Source organism: Strix uralensis, chromosome 1 (genome assembly GCF_047716275.1).
Source record: "Strix uralensis isolate ZFMK-TIS-50842 chromosome 1, bStrUra1, whole genome shotgun sequence".
Lineage (NCBI taxonomy): Eukaryota > Metazoa > Chordata > Aves > Strigiformes > Strigidae > Strix > Strix uralensis.
In genome coordinates this window covers 69,724,724-69,743,464 of record NC_133972.1, presented here as the reverse complement: position 1 = coordinate 69,743,464, position 18,741 = coordinate 69,724,724, and the positions used below count along the sequence as shown (strand labels likewise).

Sequence of the window (18,741 nt, the reverse complement as noted above, 5' to 3'; positions counted from 1 at the left end):
TGACTAATTTACTTTAGGCATTTATATTAAATATGCTGGCATACATATACTTACAGGTAATTTTTAATGGTGTACAAAATGTATGCATTTTGTATATAGAAGAACAATCAAAATAGTGGCAATTGTAAAGGTAAAGCAAGACATATCTAACTACTTAAAATGTTTCAGTCTTATCAAAATCAAATGCTTTAGTTAGTCTGAATAGAATTTTTTCAGATTTTTAATTTTATAAGAAATACCAGAATACTATCTTTGTATTCCAGTGCAGGCATGGGCTGGATGAGAGGAACCATTGACTTTGACTCTAAATATTGTGGAGTTGCCATTACAGGTTGCAAAAGACACAGGGTTGATCGAGTCAAGGTTAACTCTTTGTGAGTAGCTCTATGCTGTAACATCAACATCTGATAATGGTAGATAATTCCTTTAGTGGCCATACTAAAGAAGCAGCTTAATTGTGACTGGGAATTCAAGCCCTTTGGCTGATGAAAGATACACAAATGTGTCTGATAAAGTACATTTACAGTCATATATTTAGTTGAACGGGCTGCATCTGTGTAAGCCTGAGAAGTACTTCCTACACTGAAGTGTATGATCAGTAACTCCAGTTAGCTTTTAACTAAAAATACAAATGGGCAGTAGTAACTTAATATGAGTAGAAGCTAAGTAAGAATAGGAAATTGAGTAGGTAGGTTCCTCTATGCTAGGTCTAAAAGATGATACTATATATGGTAACCTATAGTATTTCACACTATTTTTTAAATAAATTTACATAGAGGTATATTTTATCTATTTTCTAAAATTGTTTAGAAAGTTGAATGTTAGGTTTACAATGATGTAAGTGGCAAGCAGAAGTATGTGAATGAGTATGTGAGTGATGTGTTCGTGCTTCTTCTGTTTCAATGTTTCAGATTTAAGGCGCTTTCTGATTTTACCTAGGTGCATGTCAACAGACTAATCTCTGCAATGAATCTCTCATGCTAGAAAAGTTGCCTGCCTGTGGAAAATCCTTTGAAGAGATGATGAAGAAAGTGGACTCTAAAAAATGGTGCAACCTGACTGAATTTATCATGTAAGAGTTAGTTTTGGTTTTGGTAGTTCTCACCTTATAATGGTGTTTGACCTTTAAAAAAAGGATCACCTGAAATACCTACCACCCTAATATATCCCTAATGCATGTAAAATGTTTGTGTTCCAGATAAACTGTATTTGCCAGTTGCAGAGGGCTCAGCTGTAGCTCTTAAGTCCCTGTGGTATGGTCACATGCGCACAGAGACCCAGGTCTTAACTCCAAGAGTGCACAAAATAGAGCACTTCAATAAAAACGCTAGTGGGCTACTCAATACTATCTGTTCTTGCTTTTACCTCAGACAGTTGTGTTTATACTTAATCTATATTTCTGTGCATTTTAGGCAAATGTTACTTAAATCAAATTTCTGTGAAACCACTAAAGCAATGCGCTTTTAGAATCATGCTGTTTTCTCTGTTGGTAGCAATGCAGTTCCCTTCTCTGACTTCTCTTTTTCAGTAAGATGATAGGAACACTTACTCAGACACAGTTTCAGAAACCCACCTCTTGTGTGAAATTGTCTTGTCCAAATGTAAAATGATTTGCCCTGTTGAAACTTGCTGTGGCTTGTTTCTTTGCCTGCCAGATAGCATGGAGAGAGTGAGCACCAGCCATTTTATTTGAATGAGTAGAATACTGCAAGACTGACAGTAGTGACAGTGGCATTTTTATTTTGTTATATCTATTCCTCTTCTGTAGTTGCATCTCTCTCTAAAGCTGCACACTTCAGATTCTGCTCTGAAGGGAACTCACAGGGCTTGTGTAATTGGTGGGATTTTTGGCTTTGTGGAGCATCTGCTTCTTCAAAGCATGTCTGCTTGTGCATAAGCCTTGGTTTTCAGAAGTGATGACTACCCTCTACACCAACTGAAATCAGAGGAAACTGCAGGTGTTCAGCACTTCAGAAAATGAGACTCAAGTGAATTCGCTTTGGTGTGGTGTGAGCCAGCCTGAAGCAGAAAAATCTTCATGGATTTGAAACTCTGCTGGTGATGTTTCGGGAGCTGGCAGGGTAGCCACAAGCTAGCTGTCACCACATCTGTTACAGCGTCATTTAGCCCCGGCTATGTTCTTGTGTCATGTGATCTTTGGTTGTGTCTCCTATTTAGTATCACTTCATGTGATGCAAGATTTTGCAGTCACCTTATACAAGATTTTAACTAGCTGATCACCGATAAACATGATAGCTAATGAAACGTTGGACTGCTGTGCTATGTTGCAGCACTTCCCCGTGTTTATTTTACGTCTGGCACCTGTGTTGAGATGTCCCACCTGTTGATAATGTTTCATAATCTGACAGCATATTAACAATTTAGATGCTATTCCTTCTTAGCACTTTCATTTCCATACCCTAGATGACTGTACAACCTTACAACCTTTTAAAATGTAGATTCTTAAAACTCATGGCACGGGAGTGAAAGATGCATTCATGCAGCTCTCCCCAGTCATGGGAAAGAGCAAGAGGAGGTAAGCCCTTCTTAACCAGCTGGCAGAAATTGCATTCAAATGTGCGTATGCAAAGGAAAAGAAAATCCTTGCAATGCAGGTACTGCTAAATTTATTTAAGAAATATCTGTATGTTAAGGGGCAGTAATTCTAATTTTACAACTCATCTAGGTACAAGTTGTTTTACATATTTTGAAGGAAGCACTGTAATTTTGCTCCATTTGATCTTCATTACAGTTGTATTATAATCACAAAACAGTTCTTTGCTAATATCTTGTTCATACTGATAAGTGTCCTCAACTCATGGGACTACTTGGAGTAGACAAAGGTACCTACAGGAGTCAAAATATTAGACTCGGCCTTTGTTAATGCAGGTGAAGAAGCAGGCAGCTTTTTGCAAGCCTTGCATGAAAATTTCTTCAAGAGTTTAAATATTTTGGTGCAAGGTTCTTCCAAGGTTTGGAGGTGACTGAAGTCTGAGTTATCCTGACTTTCAATTAGAGTTAAGAATCCACCTTGCTCTCATTCTTTCCAATTGCACTTCCCGTTCGGTGTCACTTTTATTCCTGCCTATCTATGGGGATTGTTTTGTCTGAAGAAATCGGTCAGTCTGAGGCTTTGCTCATTTTTCTCCATATGCAGAACCAAAAGAAGAATTCCAGCCTCTTCCAAAGAAAAATATTTTACATTTTTATATAATATACAGTTTTATAAAACTTCTTTTTATCACTTATATTTCAAGTTCTAGCTTAGGAGAAAGTAGAGGGAGGAATTTGGTTTGGAATTTATTTCCTGAATCAGGATTTCCTGAATTCAGGAATCCTGAAGAAACAGCGTATTTACATCTACCTTTAAAAATTTTACTTTTTGGAGAACATTGTGGTTTGACGTCATGCTTTATATAAGAATCTTATAGGCTAATTTCTTCCAGCTCATTGGAGCAGCCCTGATGGATGGGCTTGAAACACTTCTTTATTTAGAGCATTTTGACAAATTAATGAAAAAATGGTATTTCTAGCCATAGTCACTTAAAATTCAGATATTTAAACCTGGTAGTATTAGTTTACCCTGTTTTTACATCTAGCCTCCAGCTGTAAAAATTAGTCAATCTGGATCAGATAGTGGGTTTAAACTCTGAGTTTTGTATGAAGGAAACTTCTTCATACAGTAATTTCTGCATGGCACTTTTCACTTACAGAGATCTTGCAAAATTTGTATCTTGTATCAAAATGTAATTATTTATGGAAATCTGCTTAATTTCTAAACTCTTCATTTTATGGAGGATTTTTAGGTCTTCATAGTAAATGGCTGTCCTTGGTTATGGGATTATAAATAGCAATTATCTGCATTGCTTCACTGTTTGGCCAAACAGTTGTGAGAGATTTCAGTGACTTCAGTTTTCTGTAACTTAACTATACTGTAAGATTTTCTGACAGCTCCATTACTTATTTCTTAACTTTATTCTTAACAAACTCATGTAATTTCAAAAGCAGCCTTTTGACTGATTTTAAATAGAAGAGGCTTTCATCTGTGGCAGCTGGTGCTGGAAACCAATATAAGAGTTGTAGCCTCTACAGCTGATCTTGGTCTTGCTGGAAATGTATAATGATCACATATATACTGTAAAATTTTACACAAGCACTATCAGGAGAAAGTTCTCCCTATTAGTTTTCACATTTTTCTATGAGGATTCATACAGAAATTAGGATACAAATACTCTGGGTCAGATTGTCCAAAGGTATTTGAAAGCTTAAATATGATGAGGGATCCAAGTGGGATTTTAAAATATTTTAAGTCATTTAGACATGTGGGTTTCAATGGTTCATGCTTGGACACCAGAATATGAAGGACAACCAGAAATACTTTACCAGAAAGGTAAAACCTTCAAAAGACAGCCGGAGACATTCATTGACATGAGAGGAAGGGATCAGCTGTTCAGTTTTGCTGATGCTTTTAGGCTATTCAGAGGGAGCCCTGAAGATGAAAATGTGACTGAGTGGTTTAAATGACAGGAAATTATGGTACATGGCACGTGAACAAGCAGAGTCTGAAGTGTGGGTGAAAGCTATGTGGGGAGTTAACGAAGGCAAATAGACTTTTAGTTCACCAGAAGACTGGAAACTGCAGAAAGCTTTTTATTTTTAATGTATAATACTTCTGTTATTTTTATATATATATACACACTAACATATATGATATATATTTCTGCATTTCATATATATAATATATATAGTAACATATACATTTCTGTATTATATTCTTAATATTTAGCTACAGCAGCTAAATATGTAAAATCTACTACTGTCCACAAACCTAAGTTCCTTATTAATGGTCAGATTTTTTTCACCATGCTCTATGTGATAAATCCTGGACTGGTTACAGTGGGACTGCAGTCAAAAGGCCAGGTATGACAGATTCCTCAAGCAAGAGCCCAGAGCTGTCTTACATGAACCTGAAAAAATGTTGCTTATTGTAGTTGTGTAGATTACTTTCTATTCTTAGCTAATGAAAGGGTTTTCTAAATACTTTTATTCATTTCATGTATTTCATTCATTTATGTTTAAAGACTGAATGTTTTATCAAACTTGTTTAAAACATTGGGATGAAAACAATTTAGCTAGAACAAAGAGTCTCTCAACAAATCTCCATGTCTCTCCCAGCCCTAACCCCTATGGAAATATGGGACCAAAATGTGGTCATGCTGGTTCTCAGTGGCTCGTTAAGTTTTTGGCCTGCTTCCAGGCAGTGGTATCTCCTCTGTCTTCTGCATCCCCATTTTCCAGATGTTTCTGAGTGTATTTACTAGCATTTCAGTAATTTTCAGGCCAGAGAGATGGCTATGGCCATCTGGTCTGCACTGTTGAATAATACAGGCCATGCAATCTGCTCAGTAGTCACTATTTTAAACCCTGTAAGGGTTTTAAAGTGGGTGAGGATCTTATGGGAAGGCATCAACTCCTCATTTTCATGGTACCAAATGAGTATTAATCCATTACATCTACAGACAGATTGTTCCAAAGGGTTCACTGTTCACAGTCAGAGGAAAATGTGTCTTAATTTTCATCAGTTTGCCTGACTCCAGTTCCCAGCACTTAGACCTTCTTACGTATTTCCCTGATACAGTAAAATTCCTTCTGTTGTCAGAAGTCCTTTTTTCTCAGTTAAATACAAGCAAGTCATTTCTATGTCACCTCTCAATCAGTTCTTTTTTTTTTTTTTTGTAAATTAAGTTCAAACTATTAAGGCCTGTCATGATAATGCATGCATTTCAGACTTCTTGAACCCTTTGCAAGTTTGGTAGCTTTTCTTTTGGAGAATGGATTCCAGTCTAGAATTGAACATTTCACCCAGCAGTAGTTTGCATAGTATTATGTACAGACTCCCTGTTTTTTCCTCTAATCCTATAGGGTATTCAGCATTTTTCTTCTGCCAAAATATATGTGTATCGCATTAGCACTCCTAGCTACTTCCAGGAGGACATGCTCTAAAAGCTGTACATGATTTTAAGTCCCTTTCAGAGTGACTTGTGTGGTGTACATTATTTGTTTCTGGATCTATCATCTTGCATTCACCAGTCTTAAAATGCATATGATTTAGATAAGTCCCCATTTGTAAGTGCAAATCAGTCATGCAGCAACACCATCTACTCCTTCATCATTTACTATACTATTTGCGTGCTTAAGCAACAATTATTTGTTTGCTTCAATTTGTTGATTAAGATATTGAGCCAAAACTTTTGCAGCTGCCCTTCACAAAAGGCAATTACTTGTTTATTGTTAGTTTTTCAGTTGCATTTATTATTAATTCAAAGGCTACTATGATTTTTCGTGTTTTTTTTCATCCCAATGTTTTAAACAAGTTTGATAAAACATTCAGTCTTTAAACATAAATGAATGAAATACAGTCATTATATGGAAGCACGTGGTATCTGCTCACACAAAAGTCCCAAAAGATTAATTTGAAAAATCCATTAAAAAATGTTTTGGACTCCATATATGCATTTCTGGTTGATTTGCTTCTGTAAGAACAAACACTATAGAGTAAGAAATACAGTTCTATAAAGCTTTAGTACCAAAAAAGAGGCATATATAAAGAACTTTGAATTAGAAACCTTTAGTATATGATATCAAGTCTTGTTGGATTAACTTTAATTTTTGCCATTGGTTAATCCTGTGTTGCATTCCTTATAGACAAAAAGTTATACTATTTTTTTTTTTTTACAAGGGCATCCAGTAACTCCATTCAAAGACAGCAGTTAAAAAAACCCAACCTGTCCAAACTGAACTATACTGTAGCACAATCCAGTCAGCTTTCCTGATTTTATTACATCATTTTATCTAGAAATAAAGTATTTTCAGTGGTAGCGATAGGGCTAATGGCATTGCTCTCTGACATTCACATCCGTTTTTTGTTGAGATACCACCAAGCACCTCTGTTTAGATGTATGTGGATCTCCTTATCATAGATTTGGGCTTGTTTAAGTTTTTCTGGAATAAAAATTCTTAGGCTGTACGAATACAGAGAAATAATCAAGAGATCACTACTGAAAGAGTGAAGTTGACCATGGCATAGATATTTAGTCACAGGGCATCTCCTTTCTTTGATTGAAATGATAAAGAGTTGATGCTTAATTTACTTGGCTCCCAGAAGTATTCTCTTTTAGGCAGAAGATGCACATTGTGTGTCTGGGGCACTGGGCAACATATGCCACTAAAGAATGTAACCCTATGGCCATCACTCAGGCAAGTGTATCAGGAAATCAAAATGAGGGTGGGATTCTGCATGGTTCCGGACGGGGAAAGATACAGTGCAGAGAGCATCTTTATGTCTCTGAGTAGAGCTGATCAGTCTCTCTCTGATGTTGTTAGGGACAGTGATAGCAAATGAGCCCAGAAAGTGATCTTCCATCAAAGACATTCCTTTCACTAAAGAGAAGTGGTTGTCTACATGTTTTATATATGTCTTTTGCTTCACACTTACTCAGTTGTATCCTTACACATCTCATCTCTACATAAAAAATCCTATAAACAGAAGCAATAGGCTTCAATCCCATGGAAAATGATGAAGGAGGTCCACCCATGTTCTGTACAGATGTTGAAGATTTGAAAAAGGAATTAAGGAAAAAAGATGTGCATGACTAGAGCCAAATTTGATCTAATCTTCTGGAAAAATAATCCTAAAGCTGTTGCTCAATTTTAAAGTCAGTGGGAGTTTTGCCTGTTATAGTTTGGCCCAACTAAACTGAACTAAACTAATCATAAAAGTGCCTAGTTGTCAAAGAAACATAGTAAAATATTAAAGAAAAGAAAGCCAGATGACATTAAGATCAATGGGAAAACAAACTGTGGAAGAAACATGTGCAATCCAATGAAGTTATATGCCCCCAGTTCTTACAGCTTGAAACTAATAACTTCTGCTGGCTGAGTGTGAATGTAAGAGCCCTCCAAACTGAGTCATTTTCTTGGTCGGTTGTATAAGTTTTTTTCATCTTCCTCATTGACTGCTGCAGGAATTCTAATCTAGATGCTGATCGGTGATTGCATCCAGCTGCTAATCGCAAAACATCTGTAAAAGATGTACTGTGAAAATCTCAGACAAATGACTGGGTTTGTTTTGCAGCTAAGGTGAGGCACTGATTCATGTGAGATAATTGGTTCCCACAGTAACATGTCTCACAATTAGACAGTGGACCCCTTTGGCTCATTTTTTTCCACATTGTCAGAAAAGTCTCATTCTGTATTTTTGCATGTGATTTTCTCACATGAAAGACAAACAGGGGCTGCTTGGAGCTGAACCTTTGAGTGGCCAGTACATCTGTGATTTTAGATCCAGAATAGTGCTGATTAAAAGGAGTCCCACTCTTCCTCAGCTGTGCCGTGTAGGCATGTGTGTGTATTTGTGTTTGGATTTATATCCCAATAGACAGACTAGTATGTTGGTTATGCTTTATCTTGCGCAAAGTCATGCCCAAGAATGTGCTTGCACAAGAAAAGCTCGCTGTAGTTGCCTGCTCTCCAGATTATCTTCTGCAGTGTTTTTGAGTAATGTTCTGTATGTGTCTGAAGAGTAATTCTGTTTTTTCCCCAAAGAATTACTGTGGAAGGGAACCAAATTTCCTTATTTAGCCTGGTATAACCCCTCCCAGTTTTGTCAGCCCAGATTTTGTAGAAGAAAATAGTTTGTCAGCTTAGTGTCTCTGAAGGAAGGTTGAAGAAGCCTGCACTTTGTGTGGCCTCATGTCAGTGTAATTTATTTACCATTAAGTGTTTGTTGCAGCACAGAAAAACAGGAACTGCTGTGGTAGATGCTAGCATTTTCTACTTCTTTAATAGGTGGTGTTTCTTTGGGCTTTCCATACAGATACAGCTGCTGCCTTTTTTAAGCACTCAGTAAAATACAGATAATGCTGATATTTCATCCTTTCTACCTGTCTATTTCTTTTATCTCTTCAAATATCAAAACTTACAGTAATTTTGTATTAAAAAATCCTTCTAAAAACTCCTAGAGGTCATGGCAGCCGTTGCAAAACCAGACTGGTACTAATTACCCCCAAGAACCTATTATTTTCCTTCTGTGACTCATGCCTTTCTTTTCAAAAGCAAAGAAAAACAGCTTACAAATCAGTTAGGTGCGAGCAAGTAAAGCAATGGAAAAGAATGTCATATTTGAGCAGTTGTGTTGCCATCATGCTGGTAGCTGACAATAGCAATTTTTCATTGCAGAAATAATAATGTTTGCCATCTATTATTTAAAGATATGGAACAAAAAGAACACTACAGTTTATAAAACATCACTGGATTGCCAGGTGCCAGGCCGTGCTGAAAATCTGTACATTCATGTGCTTTTTGCAATCAGCCGTTCTAGCCATGAAGTTAATGTGAGTGAAGTTAGTGCAAAGGCACAGCTTTTCTCTGTATGAGGCTATATTATAATACCTCTAAGAGGAACTGCATTTCAGGTGAATCTCCATTACTTTCATATGAAATATATTAGCTTTGTTTTATGTTCTGTAGATAAAGAGTATGTCCTGATGAACGTGAATAAAAGTGTTAGTTTGAATTCAGAGACCAGGATTCCACATCAGGCAAGAATACCCCATTACTGCATAATTGCTTTCTTCCTGATAGATGCAGAGGCTGAAATATGATTACTTAATGCAGTTATAATTTTTCTAATTTACTACATAGGAGAGGGAAGGACATCTTATACAATTCATGGCTGTGAAAATGAACTCTACCTTTGATAATTCCAGGTGGAAGACTGAATAGGCTTATGGATTTGGACACTTATTTCTAGTATATTTTGTCCCTTTAGTGAAAAGTTATGGTAATGCACTCCTAAATCTGTCTGCTGTGGCCACCTTACATGATGCAGAAAGATAGTGAAAAAGATTTATGAACATTGAATATTTAATGAATTATTCTAAGTATGGCTTCTGAATTTTAGTGATGTATTAAGGATACGGGCATTTATGAATTCTGTGAAGACCTGCAGACCATTTTGCTTATAAATGCAAAGCCATCACTTTGTTCTGCAGCATATTGTAGAAATAGCTATGCTACAAGCCTTGTCAGCTTTTGATCTTATGAGATTTCTTGGGGTTTTGTTTTAGACACTGGAAAGTCTTGCTTTTTACAAAGAAAACCTTGCTTTGAAGAGCTTCCTTGAAACCAGTAAACAGGTTGAATGAACAGGATAAGGAGAAATTGGCCAGTCTTTTGAGGGCTGTAGAATTATATACACGAACTTCAAAGAGCTCAGATTTGGTGAAGTAAAACAATGTTATACCACAACACATTGTAACTGCAGTCTACAAAAGCCTTAACTCAGGGGTACTATTGCTGAGGAATGGGGAGATGATTGGAGCTTGTTCTTCATCAAAGATAACCACTGGAGACTCTGCGTCTGGCATTGAGAAAATGATTAATTACTGTATCACACCAAAATACTGTGCTTTTGCAGCCCATTCTCCATCTCTTCAAGGTTTTTAAGAGCTCAGACCTTCCTGATCTTCAGTTAACAGATAATTTTGCAAATCTTAATGAAAGTTCTTGCCAGTGTGAGAAAAGAGAGGCATCTTCTGAGCCTGATATTAAGAAGAAAAAAAAGATGTTCTCATTATGAATAGCTGAAAACTCTTCAGTTTTTAATATCAGATTTCAGTTTTTCAAGTGCTTTTTCCAACAAGTTTTGGCATCTGTTACATTTATTTGTCATGAGTTTTCATTGTTTTCAAAAAGAGTGAAATCTGTCACTTGCCAAAAGGTCACCAATATAAATATCGATAATTGCTTCCTAGAGTTCTGAAAGAGTTTTCAACACTGGTGAAGTTAAGGTCACCAGAAGATACCAGTTACAATATTTTAGCAAGGGTGCTGTGAGTCAAATTGATGTGTACTGCAGTAGATGCATCAGACTGATGACTGGTAGCTTGCACCCACAAGGTGGAATCGGTATGTCAGTGCTTACTTTACTGAGTCAAACAAGAAATAGCTCAAGATATAAGAATATAATAATCCTAATGAGTAAAGTCACTTGCAAAAAATAATGTCAGCAATTTAGAGGTGATGTTAGAAAGCACTCTGCTGTCAAATCTCATGACTGTCAACTGATAGGCTGTTTCAACACCTTTTATGCATTCTTTGAATGGCAAGATCAGCAATAGAGAACAATCTTCATGGAGCTTATTATTAAAGATTGTACTTCAAAATAAACAATACATAAGATTTCCATCTCAAGTTACATGGTGGGAAAATAATATGGCATAACTGAGAGACTGGTATCAATTACGCACTACAAATATCACGGACAGTATATTTTTAGAGGCAGTGAAAATGCAAAAGATAAACATGTTATGAAAATGAATACTTAATAAAAGCTTTTGTGGCTCTTCTGTTTTGGTTTGCAAGACAGTTTATACATTCTTGTTTTCTAAATGGATCAACCACGAACATATAATAACGCAGATTAACTCAGCAGAGGCAAAAAACTAGATTTTCTTGCTTCAAGCTACGTGTGGTATTAGTCATGTGGCTAACTGTTGACAGCACAAAGAGGTATGAATTAATACTACCCATTTGTTCTGTATTCAGAGTCTTGTTTCAATTACCAAAGTTTATTATATAATGATACTTAAAAAAAAAGTATTTTACATGGTTAATTGACAAGGCTCTGGCATTTCTATTTGCCCTTGCAAACCAGTATATAATTCAATGTTGGAAAATATATCCAAGACAACAAATGCAGTGTTCTGCATTCTTAAAGATATGAGTCACCTTCTTCAGCCTATTGTATAATTTGTAAAGGGCAGACATATATGTTGCTAGCTGCATTGATAAACTTGATGGCAATGTATGAAATTACTGTGGTACTTATGAAAAATAGTAGGGGTACAGCAGCTTTGTAAAATTAAAGATTTTTTTCTATGATAACTGCTGAATGTGTAAGGAGTGGAAAGAGCAAAGGTTGCCATGACATAGTGCATAGGTGAACAATTAAGAACACCATTCTTTTCAGCTTTCATGAAACTGATGTTTTACATTTCTCTTGGGTATACAGATGTCCTTCACACACTTCAGTGAGTGCTAAAATGTACCATTTCATATTAAGGTGAGTATCAGTTCATAACATAGATGAGTTTTGGGAAGGAAAATGTTGAAATGAACATTCTGGCACCCAGAGCTGGGTTCTGTGTCTGTTTCCATTACGGAGCGTGTGGGACTAGGGGTTATCACTGAGGCCTTGAGTCTGATTTTTATTTGCAGGAAGGTAGCTTAAGAAGCAGAATTATATTAAGATGGTCTATGTTATGTAAAATTTATCACGTTGCACTGTAATCTGTCATGGATTTTTCCATCATATTACTGGGGACTATATAATACCTAATACATATCTAGGCTGACAAGTAGTATACAGGTATAAGGTATTAGAGTTACTACTTATGAAAATACAGGTACAAAAATGTAAGATTGTTTCTGCTTTTGACTATTGCTATGCATGGAAAAAAATAGGCTTTTTACCATCAGTCTGAAAATAAGGCAGTGTTTTCATCATTCAAAGAGGGATTAGATAAAGGCTCAAAAACTAAATCACTACTTAAAAATTAACATACCCCATAATAGCTTTCTTATGGCAAGGGTTTGTAATCTTTCATGGGTGATGTGCCATATTACACTGTTCTTTCTCAAATTAAGGAAGAGCTTAGCAGGACCCAGAAGTTGTGTAAACTCAGCAGAGCCAGAGCTTGAGAATCAGCTGCCTCTCTCAGGTGATGCCCTCAATACGCTGAGTCCCCCTGCTTCTGATCTGCAGACAGTCTTACTGAATGTCAGCCAAAATCTCCTGCCATAGTATATTTTGTACCTGCTTAGGAGGCTGCTGACTTGTCTTTAAGCAACTCCATGGAGTGTTGCAACACTCAGGCCTTCCATAAACAGTTGTGGAGGAGTAGGGCCCTTCGGGTTCACCATTTCCTTCTGTTGTCTGTACAGGATGTCAGAACAGTCTTGGGAAGCCACAAAGCACAAGAAGAAGTTACTTAAGGAGAGGGCATATGTCTTTACTTCTACGAGTAAGAGGGGAAGATGTAAGAAAGGAAAAAATCCACATTGAATGGTATACAGGCTGTACTGTCAAAGTCATGTTAAAGCATAACCATGTACTTGAATAGTAGTTAAGTAGGACTTTTCTATACATGACGCTTCCCCTATCAGATCTTTATGCTATACCTTAAACTATTCTTTAATGTTGTTACTGTTCCTCTGATTCTGTGGTTAATTTTTCATCAGTTTTGGTCTTGCTTGTGAACTGTCCATGGACAGATTGCAATTTTAAAGAATGTTTATGATACAAAACTGCAAAAATCATTTGTTCGTTAACTGGTAGTTGCTGTGATCTGAAATTTAAGATCTGTAATTAGTTTCCTGATTTTTGACTCGCATTATTTGTGTTCTGCTTGGAACAGAAAACAACTGCCACTCTTCTCCCAAAGCAAATGGATTTTGTAGTTACAGGAATTTTATCGGTGTATATAAAACCCATTTTCCATAAATAATCAGAAAAAAATCTACATTCTTGGCATGCTCATAAAAATTAAGTAAAGGAGGGATATGGAAATTATGATGGAAGGTTCAGCGTAGAAGCAGATGAATTGTGTTTCTATTTTATTTCTTTTTCACTCTGTGCACATGCCGCAGTGGGTGTTTCTCAAAGTGTAAGCCTGGTTGACCCGTGATTTCTATTTCACAGCTGGATATCATCAGCTATTTTTTTTTCCTCTGTTTCCACTTTAAGAAATGATGCTGTGGTGTTATAAAAGGCTTGTGCTACTCTGTACTGAGTGGAACCTAGTAACAGCTTCCACTCAGCAGATAATACTTTAATATCCTTTTTAAAATGGAATCTGAAGCAGTTGTTTGTAGATACAAGCTGGAATGAATGAGGAGGGCTTTTCTGTTATTTCTTTCCCTGTGAGTTTTCATCTGCTGGTCAGAAAAATGACTATGTTCACAGGTGCCTGTTTTGAATTGCTGTCTGGAGGCCCAGCTGTGTAGTAGTGATCTGGATTAGAGCCACATTTTCTCTGATTGCCTGTCGGCTTGGTTCATCTAGATGGAAAGAAAAGCCTTGTGCTGCTGAGATGATACAGACAGTGTGCTGCAAACAACTAGCTCAGAGCAACTCTGGGCTGGGGACTGGCTCTTCCTTCCTGACTGACTCCTCTCCAGGTGTTGGAGGATTGGATTGATGCTGGGTGAACATTTAATTTTGGAAGCAGTGGTGGAATAATGGTTTTAGCATGGAGGTGGAACATTTTGAGAGAAGTGGTATCAAATAAGCCATTATTCATAGCAGACTTTACAAGGTGAATGAAAAAAAGTGACTGATGTGTTTGGGAGGAAGCAGAGTTGCCTCAACAGATGGCTGATGCTAGTGACTAACCTGAATACCTGCATGCATCAAGTGCATTTGTACTTGGGTTGACCAGGGGGGAAGATTGTGCAAACCAGTGGCGACTCTGATGGTAATACTTTTGAAAAGCAGTTGAGCTTAAGTAGATACAAGGACAGCATATCGGTTGGATATTTCTCCATCACTGAGAGTGGCATATTTGAGTGTAATTCTTGACTAGCTTGCTTTTTTTGTGATGCCTTTTTTTTTTGCTACACAGAACAGGTGTGGGATTTATCTGTCCAATGTACTTGTTGTCCTGGACTCCCTTCCTAGTCAGTGGAAACTTAAGGTAGGTGTCTTAAAAGAGATCTTACATATCATGCCTTACAATTATTCCAGTGTCTCCACTGACTATAAAGGCAGCCTAGTTTCTAAGTTTGCTTTGAAATCTAACCTGACGAGAAATAGTGGGAATGCATCTTCAGATGGTGTTATTAGCTTCTCAGGGCTCTCATCTCCTTCATGCTTGGCCTTTGAAGGAGGATATGAGCTAGAAAATGATAATGATTTTCTTAATGAGACTGAAGGGAGAGGCAAAGCAGATGAGGCAGCAGAGATTGTGCCTCTGTGATTTTCAGCACTGGGATGTATTTACTAGAAATTAAAAGGTGTTCTGATCATTTGGGTCTGAATTATGGAGTACTTCCTGATTCCCTTCACATGTTCTAGTACAAGGATTAAAATTTTAGATGTAAAATTTTAAATACTGATAAATATAGTGACACAAAAACATGTGATGTGTTTCAATGCTTGCTGTAGAAACATGCTGTCTCCTATCATGAGAAGCCCAAGAAGATGAAGGGCTTTCACTAGTTTACCAACTTGACAAAAAGTTTGAAACTCAATCCGTAAGTAAGAAGTTTTATAGTTTACATTTCACTTACAGAAACACAAGCCTGATTTGTTTGACTGTAAGGGGTAAGTATGTAATGATTTGTGCTACTTGTAGTCAACTGATGTCACTTGACAGGTATGCATGTGGTCTGGTAGAGTACATATCTGCAAGGCCAGGGTGTTCCCTAGTATGTTGTCTGGCCAGTTGTATTCTTACCTAGGTGATACTTTAATTGTGCAGCTGGCAGGAATTGTCACACATTAACCCTGTTAATTTCAGAACCCTACCTTATTTTTTTGCCTTTCCTCCATTTTCTGGTTCTTGTACTTTAAATATGAGGTGTCTTGTGGATATTTGTTTTTCGAAAGTTAAAAACAATTTTCTAAAAAAACCCACTCTGATACTACTTTGAAACAGAAGAGAGAATTTATATTAAAGATTTCATGGGTTAACCCTGGTGGGAGGCTAAGCACCGCACATCCACTCACTCACTTCTCCCCCGCCTCCACCACAGTGGGGCAGGGAAGGAGGAAAGGAAGAATAAAAGCAAGAAAACTTGGAGGTTAAGATCAAATAAATAAAAAACTGAATTGTTTAAAAATTGAAGAATAGGTGGAAAGAGAGAGAAGAATACAAAGCAAAACAAGTTGTGCAAAGGCAATCACTCACCACTTCCTGTGGGTAGACAAATGCCCAGATAGTTCCCAAGCAAAAATATGGCTGACCTCCCTAAGCCCCCCTCCTTTCCTTTTTATTGATGAGCATGATGTTACATGGCATGGAATATCTCTTTGGTCAGTTTGGGTCATCTGCCTGGTTGTGTTGCCTCCCAGCCTATTGCACACTGACCAATCTATTCACTGGAGGGGCAGCATGTGAAAAATAGAAGGCCTTGATGCTGTGCAAACACTGTTCAGCAAAAGCTAGAGCATTAGTGTGTTATCAGTACTGTTTTGGTCAAAATTCTAAAATGCAGCACCATATGAGCTTCTATGAAGGAAATTAACTATCCTAGCCAGGCCCAGTACAATCTCCACCCGTTATTCCATACCATTTACATCCTGCTTGGAAACTACCCTATCCAATACATCCCTATCCAATACACCCTTCCCATCCTTTGATTTATACACAGATATCTTCCCTTAGTCTACAGGTCATCCCTGTGAAATGTCCATAACATGTCCACTGAGTTCATTTAGTCCATGACTTGGATTCTCTCTGTTACGGTGGTTGCTCTGAACAGGAAAGGCATGTTGTGCTGAGTTATTGGAAACCAGAGTCAGCTCAGGTTAGGTCACAGCTGCGCTTGTTCAGATTTTGCAAGGCTCTTTCTCTGTTGCTTTAGGCAATTCCTGCTGTAGTGATTCCTAAAATAGACAAATCATGGTTATTTCCCTCCAAGGTTAAATCTCCTTGAGGTACACATTGGCTTTCCCCATCCTTCTGCATTACTCACCAAGTGTACTGGGTCCTTGAGCAAAAGCAATCCCGCAAACAGGTTTGCCTTTTCCCAAGGGAGAAGCAAACCATGCTGTCTTTCCCAGCCAATTCCCCACATGCATTATAGGGACCTTATCTCCTTCTACAATATGCAGGGGTTTTGTTTGTTCAGGGCCAGGTCAGTTACCTGATCCTCTGGTATTAATTAGCCAATTGGCTTCTGCTAAATTTGCATCCCACTGCTTGTATGTCCCAGCACACATGCCTTTCAGTATGGCCTTTAACAGTCTGTTATATCTTTCAGTCTTTCCAGTGGCTGGTGTGTGATAGGGATTGTGCCCACCATGTTCCTTGGCCCAGGTGCTAATGAGGTCCCATTGTCTTGACTCAGTTGTTTCTGGGGTGCCATGTTGCCACAGAACTTGCTTTTCAGGGTCCAGGATGGGGTTTCAGGCAGTGGTTTGGGTTACAGGGTGTGTTTTCAACCATCCGGTTGTTACTTCTGCCATGGTAAGTAGATGAAGTTTGCCTTGGTGGGTGTGTGGCAGTATGATATTATCAGTCTGCGAGGCCTCCCTTACTGATATTGCAGCCACTGTCCTTTACACCAGAGAGGCTTTACTTGCATGGCTCAATTATGGTGCATGTTTCACATTCATGAATAACCTGTGCAATGACTTCAGTGGTTAGGTCCACCTCTCAATCTCAAGCCCACATGTATGTTGCATCTCTCCCTGCGTGTCCGAATGTTACATGGGCCCACTGAGCTATAAATAGTTTGCTCTTATGTTCCCAGCATTGAAGCAACCAGGTAGAAATTTGCTCACCTGCTTGGTGGGTGAAATCTTTTTGCCTGTCTTGGAGCTTGGTCATGGGTATGGACTGGATAGTTTTTGCCTTTTTTGTGATTTGTAGCTCTTTCCTCTCCTGTCCTGCTGCAGAATAGGCTACCTCTTCTGGTTCCTCCTCTCTCCCCCTCTCAGAAGGAGCTGGTTCTTCTCTTACTAACTGAGTTGACCTCTGCTTCCACTGTTTGTTCATGACTACAGGAGCAACTATTATAGTTGAGGATTAGGTCTCTGGTTTAGTCTCGGTACCCATTTGTGTGGCCTCGGCGCAGGAGGCCTTCTTGCCCCTTTGAGGTTGCTGGACAGAGGCTTGATAGATGTGGGCCAGGCCCCAACACAGCTTTAGAAGTCACTGTGTTAACACAAAAAGTGTTGCCAACCTGGCACCAGACAGCAATACTCCTATGTCCACTAAGGTGTTTGATGAGCACTGGAAATACAGGCCTTAATTCTTGACAGAGTTGTTTGGAAGCTTTATCCAAAGTGCAGATGTTAAAGCTCAGGATTAAAGAACTAGACACAGTGATGTAGCCACTTGGCATTTCATGGGTCTTGGAAAGCAAACGAGAAAGGACAAGATAAACAGCTATATTAAAACATCTTTTTGTAAGCAAAACCTATGTCGTTGTGTAAAGATTCTGGTATTTATATTATTTGCATGTTGGCATTGCAGGTGTGCATGTGAGGGTGTGAAATACAGCATTATCTTGAGAATCTATTCAGCTTTTGAAGAAAAAGAACCTAAAGTGGATGCAACTACTCAGCCTTTGAGGAGATGTGAATACTTAGGCTGCTGAAACAGACAGTAGCTTGAGTGCCTTTCTAAAGCAACTCTTGATTTACTCTTTTCTCTGAAGATAGAATTGCATCCCTCACCTTTTGCTTAACAAAAAGTGTTGCTCCTGGTGTCATCTCTGTAGCTGCTCTGATTGTAGCACTGCTCACAAGGCCTTTGGAAGCAGACTGGAAAATGTTCATGTTAGAGGTCAAGACTGGTGCATCCTGGTCAGCAGTGATCATGCCCTGGTGGAATTCACAATCATGACGGATATGGGCCAGATGAAGTATAGAGTCAGGACCCTGAATTTTAGGGGAGCAAACTCCGTTGTTTAAGGAATTAGTGGATGGGACGCCCTAGGAAACTGCCCTCA

The 18,741-nt window shown here is 38.1% G+C and overlaps 1 protein-coding gene across 7 annotated transcripts in view; it reads left to right on the top strand.

Annotated features, from left to right (window-relative positions):
• RAMP3 (receptor activity modifying protein 3) overlaps window positions 1-18,741 on the top strand; it is a 79,935-nt gene that overhangs the window by 45,222 nt on the left and 15,972 nt on the right. For 6 of the 7 annotated variants that reach the window (XM_074869988.1, XM_074869960.1, XM_074869970.1 and 3 more), the window contains 2 exons: window positions 940-1,072; window positions 14,685-14,756. In XM_074869988.1, the coding sequence (XP_074726089.1) occupies window positions 940-1,072; window positions 14,685-14,756 (205 nt within the window). The remainder of the gene's footprint in view (window positions 1-939; window positions 1,073-14,684; window positions 14,757-18,741) is intronic. The other variant, XM_074870007.1, reaches the window with a different exon arrangement.